This window comes from Pongo abelii, chromosome 5 (assembly GCF_028885655.2).
Source record: "Pongo abelii isolate AG06213 chromosome 5, NHGRI_mPonAbe1-v2.0_pri, whole genome shotgun sequence".
Lineage (NCBI taxonomy): Eukaryota > Metazoa > Chordata > Mammalia > Primates > Hominidae > Pongo > Pongo abelii.
This window is the reverse complement of record NC_071990.2, coordinates 65,782,998-65,799,183: the sequence shown is the minus strand read 5'-3', so window position 1 is coordinate 65,799,183 and position 16,186 is coordinate 65,782,998. Positions and strand designations below refer to the sequence as shown.

Genomic DNA, 16,186 nt, shown 5'->3' with positions numbered 1-16,186 from the left:
CCTCAGTATTTATGTATTTTGAAAAATCAAAACTTTAAGATTAAGCCAAAGCTCTGTGGAGCCCAGTTTTTTTTCTCAACTAAAAGACTAACAATATTACCCATACACATGAATGCTTTTCCTGATTTGTTAAAATTTTGGGAAGAGAAATCACGTAAATAAAGCACAGTTAATCATTTCCTTTCATTGTAAAATGTAGAATATCTGAAAAATCATCCTAGAATGGCAATATAGAATGTTATAAAAATATTTATGATCAATTAATTTCCATTTTTTCTAAGCAAAACAGAAAAGGAGAAAAAGTGAAAAATGAATAAATGAAGTTTATCTAGATTCTGGTAGATATAAAATTATGATTGCAAAGTTTGATTATCTCCCTTCTGCACAGCATTTGAGATGCTTAAATGCAGATAAACCTATTTTCAAACACACAAGAACAAATTATTATAGATAATTTAAACAACTCACATACTTGACAATTCCACAGAGCCATATAATTAAAAATCTAGTGCTTCTTAATCCCAGAAGCATGAAAATGAAAGAGGAGGTTTTGTATAATACACAGTAATCTCTCTATTAGACATACAGGGCAGAGAATCTCCTCATGAGGATTTTTCCCTTTTTGTTCTATTGGATCTGTCAAATAAACAATCTTGTTCATGTCAAAATTTCCCCAGAGTGGTCACTGCAATTTCACATTGTCCTTTGAGAAATTATGCCAGTTAGAGAGATATGTATACGGCTTACAATATGAGGGGAGGAATCTGTGGTGTCCAGGTATAAAAGACTGAGAAGAACCTGTGAAAACTTATGTCAGCAAGCATTTGTACAATATCATGTCTCCAGAAAATTCAAAAGATCAATCAATTTCAAATCAACTAAGAGTGTTTAGAAGATTTTTTAAAAGGTGACAATAAAAATGTTGCACAAAGGAACACCAGAGTGATGTGATCATCTGAACTCATCGCTTATTTAGAACACTTGAATGATGCACTTACAGAACCCACACTTTCCTCTCCCAGCTGACTTCCTCTTATAGACTCACCGGAAAAAGTGATGAAGACGGAGAGTTTTCCTATTTATATATATCTGAAATTTTTTTATTCTTAAGAAACAACAGAAACATAACATTTGTGAAGTTGATGAAAAAAATTGGAGTTTAGACTTGATACGGTACCTATGTCACTTTCACAGTTGGAGAGAATATCCAGCGGTCTCAGGGTAGTGCATTGGTTGCTATCCAGCCTTGAGAGTGAGGGCATTTTAATGAGATTTTGTGAAACTTTGGATTTATTCACTTTTTACCCTCCAAAAGACCACCAGGCAATTCTGCTGATGGAGAAAAACTAATTATTTTAGACGTCTTTCAATAAGGGAAAACAACACCTTAGTAGAGTCTTCGTAGTGCATTAGATGGGAGAAGTTGTGGAAAGTTATTTATTTGGTGTAGAGCCTTGAGTCAGTTGTAGAGGGTATTTAGCGGGGATTGGTTAGAGTTTATGAAGGAAAGCTTCGTATTGGTGGCACAATATACTGAGAATCTTTAAAGTGAGTCTTGATGTGCAAACTGTTAGTCTTTGTAAATAACTTATTTTAGTTGGTTCACAGTCTTATGTTCCAGAAGCAAGTATTTCATGGAGTAAATAGTAAGTTAGTCTTGCTTTTTCTCAGTATTTTGAAACGCATGATGGAAAATTAGGTTTATTTTAGTTTTCATCATCAAAGACAGAAATTCCAAGAGTGTTCTTTTATTTTTTTTGTATTAAAATGTGTTCCTTCTCTGAGTGAGGTCCTTTTAAATGCAAATGCTTCTGGAATGGAAACACATAATTATAAATAAGTTTATCTGTTTTCTACACCCCTGCTACAAAAATGTTATAAAATTATATATTATTATGAATTACTGGGAAGGGAAGGTGAATTTCAAGCAAAGTAGAAGAGTCCATGGAGCACTAAAATTTGGGATGTGAAAGGTTTTTACCAAGTTTATTTTATTTCAGAATTTATGACTAGGTCTTAATCCAGTATAAATTTGAACTTTAATTCATCCAGATATGATTTTTAAAATCTGTTTCCTTTTAGTTAGCTAAATATATAGCCAAAACAACCTTCCTCTTTCCCTCACCTTTACTAAACTTCAGACAGGTTCTTATTGCCTACAGGCCCCTGCACTCTTTTTTTCTTATAGGATGTACTTTAAAAATTTTTCAGTTGTAAATTATCTGCCTTTTTGAAATGTATGTAAATCTTCTTCCAACTTCTTGCCAGTTTAAGGATGCACGGGATGTCTGTATCAAGGACCTTGGAACCATGTCTCTGAAATGTAAACATCAAAGAAAATAGTACTCTTACTTCCCTGTGTACTCTACAGAAGGCCTACTCACAGAGCAAAATCCTTGCAAACTCAGTAATAACTCAATCTGCTTGACACATTGACATTGATCAAACTCTTCTCTAGTGACATCAAGTATAACAGTCTTCCCTCTTAACTGCAGGGATACTTTCCAAGACCCCAGTGTATGCCTGAAACTGTGAATAGTATCAAACCCTATATTTATTGTATTTTTTCTATACATACATACCTATGATGAAGTTTAATTTATAAATCAGGCACAAAAAGAGTTTAACAACAACTACTAATAAAAATAGAACAATTATAACAGTATACTATAATAAAAGTTATGTGACTATGGTCTCTCTTTTTCAAGATATCTTACTAAACTGTACTAACATATTTTTGAACCATGGTAACTGAAAGCATGGAAAGTGAAACCAACAATAAGGGAGGACTGCTGTTATTTTTTATTAGTTCAAGTTCGCAATTAAAATCTCTCCTGCTTTCTATTTTTGGAGAATTGAGTTTAGTTTCCGTCCCCTATTTCAATAGTTTTTAATAAAATTTAATTACCTATCTAACTTTGGTGCAATTTTTACCTTGACAGATATTATTTTAAGGATCCAGCTTTCTACATATCATGATTAAGTAAAGTCACTTTCACCTCTGAAGTCACTTTATTTATCTATTTAATAACAAGGGTCAAAATGACAAAATAAAGGGCATATATTAGATCTTACTGAATTTTTTCCCACAGAGTCCTTTGCCAAGTGACCATATGTACTAATATAACGTGGATATGACAAAATTATTTCTAGAAAATTACACAATATTCCCTGAAATGATAGCTGGCATTATTTAACTAGAGTTGTTTTATTTACCTATGCAGAACATTGTCTGTAAGTATGTTATAAATATCCTTCAGGAAGGTTAATTTCTCTGCAGATGAAGTGATTTTGGTGTAATAATATTGTGTTATGTATATACATTACTAGTAATGAATTATCAAAAAGGGAATTTCCAGCTGTTTGTTTTACTTCTGTTTCCTTTGGGAAGAAAAGATCTTCCACTGTCCAAAATCATGATTTTATTGCATTCCTTCATCAAGTAAACATTTTAAAATATCTAGAATAAAACTTCTAATTTAACTTGTGTGTATTTTGTAATATTGGGGTTTTTGGGCAATCAAAGTTTAATAATTAATTATATATTTTATGTACATAATATATATACAGTTGATCTGTGAAATACAGGAGTTAGGGTTGCCGACCCCTATTCAGTCCAAAATTGCTTAACACGTTTGATGTAACGTTTTGATAGAATGTTTGATAGAATTTTTTGTGTAAAATTTTTAAAGATTAATGGACTCCTTTAAGCAGATCTTTGCTTCTCTGTATACACAAAGTTGAGAAATCTTTCCTCTGCTTTACAAGGCAGATTCAAGTTTCTATATGTCTACTGATATAATTTACTCTCTTGCTAATTTTTCTGAGAGACTTCTTATCTGTAAATTTAATTATAGAAAACCAAAATTCTAGTAGATGTCTAGACTACCTGAACAGATGAGAAATCATGTTGAAATCCAAAATTATTTTTTAGTCCCAGAAATTACTTGCAATAGTTTTTAGATATAGTACATAACTGCAGCATAAAATAATTCACCATCTTTCCCATTTAATAAAAGTGTCTCAACCAGAGCATTAGATGTAATTTAGGTGTTCGTATCACATCCCTTACACAAAATGTTATGTGGTTTTTGAGGTATAGCCAAGAGAAAAACTCATTATTCAACTTTTTAGTTCTTTCAGATTTTCTTAAATACCAGTAATAATTATTTTGAAAATAAAAGGGAAAGCACATAGTTATATGAAATAAGTCTGTCCTATTCCAAATTCTATACTAATATTCCTTGTTAAACTATTGCTCTCTTTCAAGATTTAATTATGTATTATTTTGTAATATAGATATATAATAATTAAAAATACAATGGGCAATTTGAAGTTTTGGTGTTTCATATTTTCTAATTATATTTAAGGTGCAGAAATAATACATTAGGCATTTTTCCATAAAGAATATTTTAAAAATTAACAAATTTTGAATAAGGTTTATAAGCTAGAAAATATAGCTTTATAGCCAAATCAACTTTCTAACTTTGGTAATTTTTCTGAGGTAACAAAAGAGAATATTCTCATTTTTTTAAAGAAAAACACAGTAAGTTATAATGTTCAATATAGTCTCAAATCTCAGAAAGCTAAACTACCTGTAGATATAGAGATAGAGATAGATAGAAAAATAAAGTAGTGTCATAAAATGCTGGAATTTCTTGCTTCTTATATGAGTGTTTATTAAATTTGTAAGCCAGTTATAATAGTGCTCCTTTAATTGAAAAAATCTTTACCACTAATATCCTCTGGATATAGAAAATCATTACATACTCAAACAGAAGTGAAAGCCTTTGTGAATTACAAACACATAGACACACAGACACAGAGAAAACTTATAGCTTCAATTGTAATATTTTAGACTTGGGGCAAGTGTAAATAACACTTTATTATCCGTTCATGTCAAAGAACTATTCTACTTCCTAGTAGATTTGACTTTCTTACTTGTTTTGAGCTCTATGTAGAAAGTGAAAAGACAGATTCTCATTTGATTCTAATTCAACGAGAGTGAATCTCTATGAAACATTCATCTATTTAGATACCAATAAAGGATCAGACCATGAAACTAAATTCCTAATCTTTGTTGCTACAGGTGGAAAATAACTTGTTGGCTATGAACCAAAACCAAAAAGAAAATGTGAAAATATGCAGAGAAATGTTTTTAAAGATAGTAAAGTTTTATTGTCATTTGAATTTACTTGTAGAAATTAGGAATATATGTATATGTAAATATATAAATATATACCTGTGCTTAAGCACTCCATAAGAAGTGCATTTCTCTTCCGACAGTTTACCTAACCATCAGGTGAATCCATTGGGCATATCTGTGGAAGATTTTTAAAGCTGTTAAAAATATAAATATAATTTTCAATAAAACATGGCATCATAACTTTATGAAAATATTAAACAAACGTGTGAAAGATGTTATTTAATTTACTTTTAATAAGGAATCCAGTAAAGCTTTACTATCAGTTTAAAGGAGAAAACAAGTAAACCACTGAAGGATAAAAACTATTTAGCAAAACCACAAATAGATTTTCCATGGATCTGTCTATCAATACAATGCTATTTCCATCACATCAGTTAACATTTAAAAAATGTCTATAAAAATTTGGTTAAAATAAAATGGAATTTTAAAAAATGTGTAATAAATGTACATATATTCAGTACTTATATATACATACATATATATACACATACATATATATTTTTGTCACAATTTGAGTATAAACAATTTGACTATTAAAAATGATTTTGACATAAATCAAAACTGATTTTTTTAATCTTTGCTAAAGAAACATATTATTTCAACAAATAAATGAAAGCTTGAAATTCAAACTTTGAAATGATTGTGTCATCCAAAAGACTACCAGGAAGACTAAATAGTAGAAAGAAGAGTTTATTTGTGATATCCGTTTGCTAACTGGGTGTATTAGTCCATTCTCACACTGCTATAAAGAACTACCTGAGACTGGGTGATTTATAAAGAAAAGAGGTTTAATTGACACACAGTTCCACAGGCTCTACAGGAGGCATGGCTGGGAGGCCTGAGAAAACTTACAATCATGGCAGAAAGTGAAGGGGAAGCAAGCATGGTCTTCACATGGCAGCAGGAGAGAGAGTAAAAGGAGAGGTGTTATATACTTTTACACAACCAGATCTCAGGAGAACTCACTCAGTATCAGGAGAACAGCAAGGGGGAAACTGCCCCCATGATTTAATCATCTCCCACCGGGCCCCACCTCCAACAGTCAGAATCACAATTCAACATGAGATTTGGCTGAAGAAACAGAGCCAAATAATATAACTGGGAAAACTTCATCTCTGATGTGGACCCAAGGTGCTCTCTTAGAAGTGGTAAAGGGCAGGGTGATTTTTGTGCCTCATAAGGTCTGTGTTCAAAATAGAGTCAGACATATTCAGCAAGTTTGTGGGGAAAGCAATATATATTTATGGGGGACAGTCAAGCACATGTTCAATGAGTAAACATATATGTAACATATATCCCATGTTCTCTTTGAAGCAGGGCTTTAGCTTTAAAATGAGGTAGAATTTGGCAGTTCACATAAAAAAAGTGAACTATAGGACACAAAGACAGTTTATGTCTTGTCTGTATAAACTGCCTGAAACTGGTTTGAGGCCTACAATTGCTTATCAGAAAAGTGTTTTGTAAGGCGATTCTCTGTCTGATAAGGGTTATGGTGGCCTTGGTTGTAAATCAGAGTTAGAAATGAAACGACAATTTGACTGATAGCTCCTATTAGGGAGTTTAGCAAGGGTGTGGTTTTTCTGGTAGCTCTAGAAATTTAGGGAATTGCTGTGCCAGCCAAGCTTTGAACCCTTGTCCTACAGTTACCTTCTGTTTCCTTAACCCTAGGTTTCATCTTAGTAGACAGAGAGGCATCTATTGTGGTGTCTCAGGTCACAATTGTAATATTGTAGTAAGTGATGGGAATTTATAACATTTTTACTTCTTTTGTTGCTATAGATTTGTGCAAATGGATGCAGTTGTTTGAGTGAAGAAGACAGTCAGGAATATCTGTATCTATGTTTTCTCAGATGGGCTGGCAACATGTATCTGGAAAATACAACTGATGATCAAGAAAATGAGTGTCAACATGAAGCTATTTGTAAAGATGAAATTAATAGACCCAGGTATTTATGTATCATTTGAGCAGATAATATCACATATCAAAAAGTTATAATTAAATTGATAGTCATAATTGAACTGTTTCATGGTAACAATCTTTTTGTGGATTAAAATGATTGGAATTTCCACAACAAACACTTACATATACATATATAGTTATTATATATTATGTTACATAATACATGTTATGTATAACAATTCTAGCACAATAAAAGAAGGGAAGAAGGAATAGATCTGTATAGAAATAACTTTTCTATATCATTGTAGAATTAAGTTAGCATAAATCTGTGGCAAATTCTGCTAAGTTAAGATGGGTACGATTAGCTCCAAAGCAACTACAAACAACAACAACAACAACAAAACAAAAACTCATATGCTTTAGTAAAATTAGCATTAACAAAATTAAAATGTTGTCCTCAGGGTCTGGCACAGTGACTTAAGCCTGTAATCTCAGTGTTTTGGGAGGCCAGGGCAAGATAATAGCTTGAGGCCAGGAGTTTGAGACCAGCCTGGGCAACATAGTGATAATTTGTCTCTACAAAAAATTTAAAAAATCAGCCAGGTGTGGTTGTGCACACCTGTAGTCCTAGCTACTTGGGAGGCTGAGGAAGAAGTATCACTTGAGCCCAGGAGTTAGAAGCTGCAATGAGCTATGATTGTTCCACTGCACTCCAGCCTGGGCAACAGAGTGAGACCCTATCACGAAAAAATAAATACAATAAAATAAAATATTGCTCTAGAGATTTACTTAGTATAAAAGAAACTAGTATTAGAATAATTAGAATGAGAAAAATAGAGGTACAAAAGAGATATAAGACATGTGGAAAACAAAAAGTAAAATGGCAGGCATAAATTCAAATATATCAAAAATATTTAAATAAAGTGATTTCAGAAATTCAGTCAAAAGATAGAGATGTTTAGACTGGCTGTTTTCTGATTTAGTCAACTATATATGATCTGTAGAAGATACACTTTATGTATACGTGTGTGTGTGTGTATATATATGGTTTACGGAAGACACTTTAGATTCAAAGATACAAATAAGCTGAAAGTAAACCAATAAAAAAATATCATTCAAACCGCATCAAGAAGAAAACTGGAGTGCCTATACTAACATCAGGGAAAAAAATAGATATTAAGAGAAAAAATGAAAAAGTTACTAGAGAAAAAGAAAGATATTTTATAATTATAAAAGAGTCAAACTATCAGAAAAGGTAGTGATTACAAACATGTATGTGTATATATATATATATGTATATGTATATACACAACTAACAACAGAGCCTCAAAATAATGAAGCTAAAAAAATAATTTAAGGGAGAAATAGCCAATCCAACAATAACAATTAGAGGCTCTAATATTCTACTTTCAATAGCAGATATAACACTTGGCTGTAAATCAACTAAGATATAGAAGATTTGAACAACACTATAAATCATCTAGAAATAGTAGATAGCTATAAAACACATTACCCAACACCACCAGAATAACCTTCTTAAATGTACATGGCACACTCTCCAGGATAGATCATATCCTACACTATGCTATAAAGCAAGCTGTAATATATTTCAAAAAATTGAAATAATAAAAAGGACATTATCTGACCAAAATTGAATGAGATTAAACATCAAAATCAATAAGTAACTTGGTAAATTCACAATTACATGGAAGTTAAATAACACAATCTTTATTAAACAATGTATCAAAATGAAATTGCAAGAGAAATTAGAAAAGACTTTGAGATTATTGAAAATGGATACAAAAACTCATGGGATATGGGTGATGCAGTGCTGGGAATAAAATTTATAGCTGTAAATACCTCAATAGCCTAAACTTCCACAACACAATGGACAAGAGAGGAAACTAAACCTAAATAAAATAAATAGAAAGAAGGAAATCATAAAATGTAAAGTAAAATTAATAAAATAAAATATAGATAAAGAATATCAAAAAACAAAATTTCACTTGTTTAAACATTAACAAAATAAATATACTAAAATCAGGAATAAGATATAAAATATTACTGAAATTATAGAAAGAAAAATTATTATAAAGAAATGCTATGAAGAACTGTAAATTAAAAAAATGTTAACTTTGATAAAATGGAAAATAGAAAAATACCAACTACTGAAATTGATTCAAGAAGAAATAGGAAACCTAACCTATAACAAGTAAAAAGATTGAATCAGTAATTAAACAAACTAACAAAATTAACACTATGAAATGCTCATGCCTAGATGACTTCATTGGGACATTGTAACAAATATTTAAAGCAAAATTAAGAGTAGTTATTCACCACCTCTTCCAAAAATAGAAGAGAAGAGAACATTTCCCAATTCATTTTATGAGGCCAATATTACAACAATAGCACAACCAGACAAATCACAAGAAAACTATAGGCAAATCTATGTTTTCAATCCCTCTGTATAGCACTATATACCCTCTATATACCACAAAGCTCAATGAAAAAGAGAAAATTGTATATACTCTGAATAAATGGAAATATAATGCGTAGACTTAAATATTAGGCCTTAAGTTAGCTAACATATTAATTCTTCCCAAATTAATTCACACAAGAATCCTCAACACGGTGATACCACACCAAATTCAGCAACATATAGAAAGGTTTATACAGCATGACCAGGTGGGATTTATCATAAGAATGTAAGTTTGGTTTAATATCTTAAAATCAATTAATGTAATTTAATGTATCAATAGAATAAATAAGAAAATGCATGATAATGTAAATAGATGGAGAAAAAAAGCGTGTTACAGAATCTCACAATTCTTTATGAAACACTCACCAAATAAAGAATAAAAGGGAACTTCCACAATCTGATAAGACAAGTTAAAAAAAAGAACAAAGAAACATAAGTAACATTATACTTTATGGTGAAAGGCTGAAAGACTGGAATTTTAAATCAAAACAATGAGATAACACTTTACACTCAGCAATTCTACTTCTAGTATATACTCAAAAAAAGGAACATATATGTGCTTACAAAAATTTATATGTGAATGTTTGCAGTTTTGTTCGAAAGAGTCAAAAAGTTGAAACAACCCAAATGACCATCAACTGATGAATGGATATATAAAATTTGTTATATCCATACAATGAAATGTTATTCAGCAATAGACAAAGATGAATTACTGAAACATGCTTCAATACAAATAAACATTGAAAATATTTTGATAAGGAAAAGTGGTAAGCCACAAAAGACACATAGAATAGTGCTCAACAAATACTTTTTTAATGAAACAATGAATTTCAGAAGCTTTTTTATTTATTAAGAAAATTATCTTTCGTTTTGTGATGTAATTTCCTTTTTTCTGATTTTGTGATTCTCTTTTGTTTGCCATTATTTTTTGATATCCAGAGAATCTTGGCATTTTTGTAATTTATCAACACTTTAATGAGTTCTTGATATTGTCTCATAATTAATACTAACAATGGAGCCCAGCAAATGTTGCAGATACAAGTATTTTATATAAAATTAAGTTTCCCTATATCAGTTGCAGTATCTAGAAATTATATGTGTGATACCACCTGTTATAATGTCAAAAGATATGCAAAATCTTTAGAATTAAAAAAAGATGCTCTACTTCTCCATTAAAAAGACCCTCTATATACCACTAAGCTCAATGAAAAAGAGAAAATTATATATACTCTGAATAAATGGAAATATAATGCATGGATTTAAATATTAGGCCTTAAATTAGCTAAAATATTAATTCTTCCCAAATTAATTCACACATTTAATGCAATAGTAAAAATATTGCAAGTTATTTTAGAAACTAATTATCATGTTATATATATTTATGAATAATATTTTCTAAATTATGAAGTTATCTTTGAAAAGGAAGACTAATGGGGTGGGATCTCATGAACCATATGATATGACAGACTACAAAACACATATGGGTGCCTTTAAAGGAAAAAAAAAATAATGGGTCAACAGAGAGCTCTGACAACAACCCGAGTATATATGGGAACTCGATATATGAGAAATTTGGCTATAATATCATTTGAACATACAGGGTTCTTTAGTAAATGGTATTGAGGAAATGGCTCATTGTAAGACCTTAAGTGAAACTGGATTACAACCTTATACCTTATATAGAAGTAGACTCTAAATGTGTATAGGGATCTAAAAGTAAAAGGTAAAATGATGATATAAATGAAAGAAATGTAGAAAAATATCTTTGTGATTTCGGGATGGAGAAATTTTTCAGTTAAACTCAATTTATAAGGCAAAATAATGATAGTATTATAATGATAGACACTAATAATGTTGATGTTAACAGACACAAAGTTAATGGATAACGTATAAACATTTTCTTTTAAAGTGTATTTTAAATGGGTGCAGATTAAAATTCATCATATAAATGATGTATTTCAAACAGGTCTGCATATTACCACATTTTTTTGCCCAGAAATCTTCAAAAAAATTTTCTAGGAGTTTATAAAATGTTTAATGAGCCAAAGAATAAATCATACCAGCCATATAGTTACTTAAGACCAGGAAGGATTTGCTAAGTATGGATGCTAATTTCTTAATACCATGCCCAGACTGTGAAGTGTTCATGACTCCCACCTGTTTTTGAAGCCTCAAATTTATGTCTAAGTCACCAATCCCTACTTCCTACCAGAAATATCATAACAGAATGAAATATAGTCATTTGTACATTTATTATTTATTGAATCTCCTCTAACTGGAAGATATTTTTTGAAACGTTATGACAATGAGACATGATACCTGTCCCCAGGTAATGTACTATACATAGGTAAGATTATATACTCTTCAGAACACATCTCATGGTTCTTCTGTTTCATTTAGAAAGTGAACACATTTTTAAAGTACTAAAGTAATTATTTTTTTCACTTTCTGAACATACAAGTTGCTTGATTATAGCAGTGTGTCTTCTGGCTTTCTTTCTGGAAGTTTTAAATTTAACCTGTTTCCTTTACAGGCTATTTTAGGAGATTCACATTTTCTGTGTAATGTTAAATATATCCAAAACATAATTTTCAGTTATAAGTAAGAGTTCTGTTTCAAAGTGTAAAATCTAAAAGTCCATAAGAAAATCAGGTAAAGTTTCAAAAACTATTTCTGTAGAGTCAGGAGGCTTGTAAAAATAGAGCTTTATGTGAATTTGGCACAAAAATATAGTATAATTTGACCAGGATTTTCTTAAATTATTTCTGATCCCAAAAGTCTAATAATTATTTATTCTAAGACTATTGTAATTTCTGCCGTGATGTCTGTGATTTTATTAACAAATTGAATAGTTTGTTTTAGGTTTATTTATTTATTTTGGCTATACTATGCAAACTTTTCTGCCTTCAAGTAAAAGTTTTATGTGCTTATATTTTTACCTTTAAAACAAAAAAGATATTGAACTGCATATGAAAGTGTCATATTGAATGTATTTTTGGGTTGGGGCCAGTCTTGATACCACTAGATCAAGTGTCTAAATCTTTTTGTCTAAGGCACTTACATACACTGATATATTTTCTCTCTTTATTATGCTCTAGAAAACCAAATAATCTTGGTTCTTAAATCCTTATAGTAAAATGATATAGAAATCTTTCATTTAAGCAATTCTAGAGTATGTATCATTGTATTACCCATACAGATACCAAAATTATTATGACAAACTTCATTAAATGAAGCATTTTTGAATAATAAAGTTTCAAGTTTCATATGGGTTGAAACTTAACTCATCTATACACAATTATCTCTCATATATTTTTCCCAAATACATACATTATATATGTAAAATAAAAGTTTGACTATATTATAGCTTCAGGTTTTATGACTTTTCATACTTCAACTTCATATATCAAACAATAAAATGATTTATGCATGTTATATAGTTTTATACTACCTAAGCCAGATTTTTATTTAAATTTATATTTAAATAGTTTTTATAGGTATAACCTTTTTGCATTGCTTTTCAAATTATCTTCTAAGACTTGGAGTTTCATGAAGCCTTTTATGCAGAATCTTTAAAAGGTGACCTTTGTCTTAAGCGAAGCTTGTTCAAGTTTAAAATGCATTTGTTGACCATATTAATGCAACAGTAATTGAGCATCCACAGTTTATAAGGTATTTGGGTCATAACTTTAGGATTCAGGATAATGTGTAAAGGAATACATTTTAGTTTTTCTATTCCTAGAATTTTTTTCATTAAAAACATAAATGATAAAAAACTAATAACTATAATATTTTCACATTAGATCATATTTTTAACTTATAGAATTTTACCTAGTAGGCTTCTGCTTTTTACTTTTTATCATATTATTCACTTGTTTCCCATTTAACTGTATTTTAAAATTTATATATTTAATACAGTTAGCAATACATTCATAAATTATTTTAGTCCAATTTGATTTCTCAAAGAAAATTTCTTTAGATTTACATAATATTTTCAAGATATCAATAACATTTATAGGTTACCATAATTTTCATCAAAATTGATATTTTAGCAAAATTGATGTACTCACTGAAAAGCTTTCAATCTGATAGCCATTTCTCTTAGTACTCAATATCAGTGTACACATATATATTACAATTTATTTGAATTTATTAATTATGATGACAAAATGCTTGACATACTAGTACATGGTTGGGTGACAAGTGATGAGTGCTTTTGTGAATTGGAGAAATTTATTTTAGCTCAGTGATTTCAGGGAGAGTATTTTGTCTTCTAGAGGCATCTTGGGAATTTCTAGAGTCATTGTCAATATTCAGAATAATTGGCTGGAACAGTTTAATTTTCGCATGAGGGCAGTGAATGATGAATGTTATAAATCTTTCAATGCACAGAACAGTTCAGGCAAAGCAAACGTTTTTCACGGATTGCACAATTTCTAAAAGTCACAGCATACGTTAACGTGTATATAAAACCTACATATAAATATCTAAGCCTAGATCTGAATTTCATGTCACATATTGGCACAAAATATTTTTACACAATTTTAATAATCATTGACCATATCAGGAATAAATATTTTATGTTACATCAATAAATATTATTTTTCATTCAGAAATTTCTTAGAATTTTTTAACCACATTAAAAAAATACATCATCCTACCTCAGTGTATAATAGGAAATGACTATTATCAGTCTTTATTTGTGGCTACCAAACCCACGGTAATTCTGTGTATGAGTGCAAAGAGCGAACCACTTCAATGTATCTTCTAGTTCAGTCATTCCTTAGTATTTTTTGTATAGAAATAGTGGTCTTATAAATTAGTGGTCTCTTATACTTTTTATATTAGAGTTAGGGAATTATCTTGGTTAATTTTTAATATTAGGTGTGTAGGTAGGATACATTATGAATTCCATTGTATGAAGTAAAGTGTGTGCTACAAAAACCAGAAGTGCACTATTAACAGAAAATCTTGGTCTCATTGATTTTAGTGTATCTATTTCAGGAAGTACAAAGCTAAGTAGGTTATACACCTTTAAAAGTATAACAGAGGATCAAAAGCAGACAAATATTTCAAAATTATAAGAAATAAATAACATCACAAACCACAAAATAAAGAAATAAAACACAATTCACATTTCAAAATAGAAAACAAAAATATTATAAACACATAAAAGATATATTGGTTATTAACATCTATTAAATTACCTCAAAAATCAAACTAAGAGCAATTCTAGGTTAAGAGGTTCATTATAACACTTTGACTTAGAAGGATTAAAAAATATATAACAGAAAAACTTACTGGAGAGATCTTAATGAGAACAAGGCTGGAACTACAGACTTGATATATCAAGGTGGAATTTAAGATAGAAAGTGTTAAACCAGATAAAAAGTAGTTTTTATTTAGCTTTATGTTGATGTAATAAAGCATTTTGCATTACAATCAATAATGCCTGCTATTAATTTAGGCTCCTGAAAATATTTAAGTATATGAACAAGTCAAAAAATGAGGAAGTACAAATTGGATAGGAAGAAACACAATTATTGTGGTTTATAGATATGATTATGAATATAGTAAAATGAATTGATTTAAAAAACTTATTAGAAATAAAATAATTTTATTTTGTGGTCTACTGACAAATCTTCGTAAGAAATGTATAGATTTCCAATAAGAAATAAATGTCGTTTAGAAAATAAAATGAAGACTAATATTTTATTTACAATAGTAACCCGAAAGATAAAACACCAAGGAATAAACTGTTATAAATGCATAACAAAAGAAAATCTTAAAATTATAATGAACAATTTATGAAAGATTATTAAATGCTTTCAATTGCATAGCATGTTCTTGGGTAGAAAGGCTCAATGTTTTAAATATGGTAACTCTAAATTCATATATAAATTCTATATGGTCTCATATAAAACAAAAATAAATTTTTTGTTTTACTATGTATATAAAAAGGATAAAAGTTGAAAGAAAGGAAAAACTATAGGAGTATGAGAAAAGATATTAAAACAAGGTATTAAAATATGTTCTGGGGTGTTAAATAACACCTTCTACTGAGGGAGACAATGACTCATACATATGAGTCATATACATATGTATATTTTATATATAAATATATGTACTTATCTATATGAATTTATTTTAATATACATAGCATTTCTAATCAATGGTAGAAAAAATTACACCATTTAACAATTTATCAGATCATTCATTTATGAAATAAAACTATCCCTTTCTAAAAGACAGTGAGAGTGAATATTTGTATATCTTAAAATGGGGAGGCTTTTCTGAACATGACACAAGATTGAGAAGCAATTAAAGGAAAAACAGATACAGGTGTTATATAAAAATGTATAATTTATAAAGGCATAAACTCCAAAAACATTCAAGCATCTGGAAAAAAATATTTACAGTACATTAGACAAAATGATATTTTATAGGCACTCCTGTTAAATGTGGCCAATGTAGTACATGGGTTTCTATTTTTTCGAAAACCCATTAAAATTATGATCAAAGGGAGCAAAGAGCATGGGAGAGGAAACTATAGAATAAATAAGTAGATTACTCAACAGACTAGAACCACCAAACTAAGTTG

General features: G+C 29.7%; 1 protein-coding gene across 1 annotated transcript in view; it reads left to right on the top strand.

Annotated features, from left to right (window-relative positions):
* EYS (eyes shut homolog) overlaps positions 1 to 16,186 on the top strand; it is a 1,986,267-nt gene that overhangs the window by 363,412 nt on the left and 1,606,669 nt on the right. The window contains 1 exon segment of the mRNA NM_001374351.1: positions 6,986 to 7,152. Coding sequence (NP_001361280.1) covers positions 6,986 to 7,152 — 167 coding nt within the window.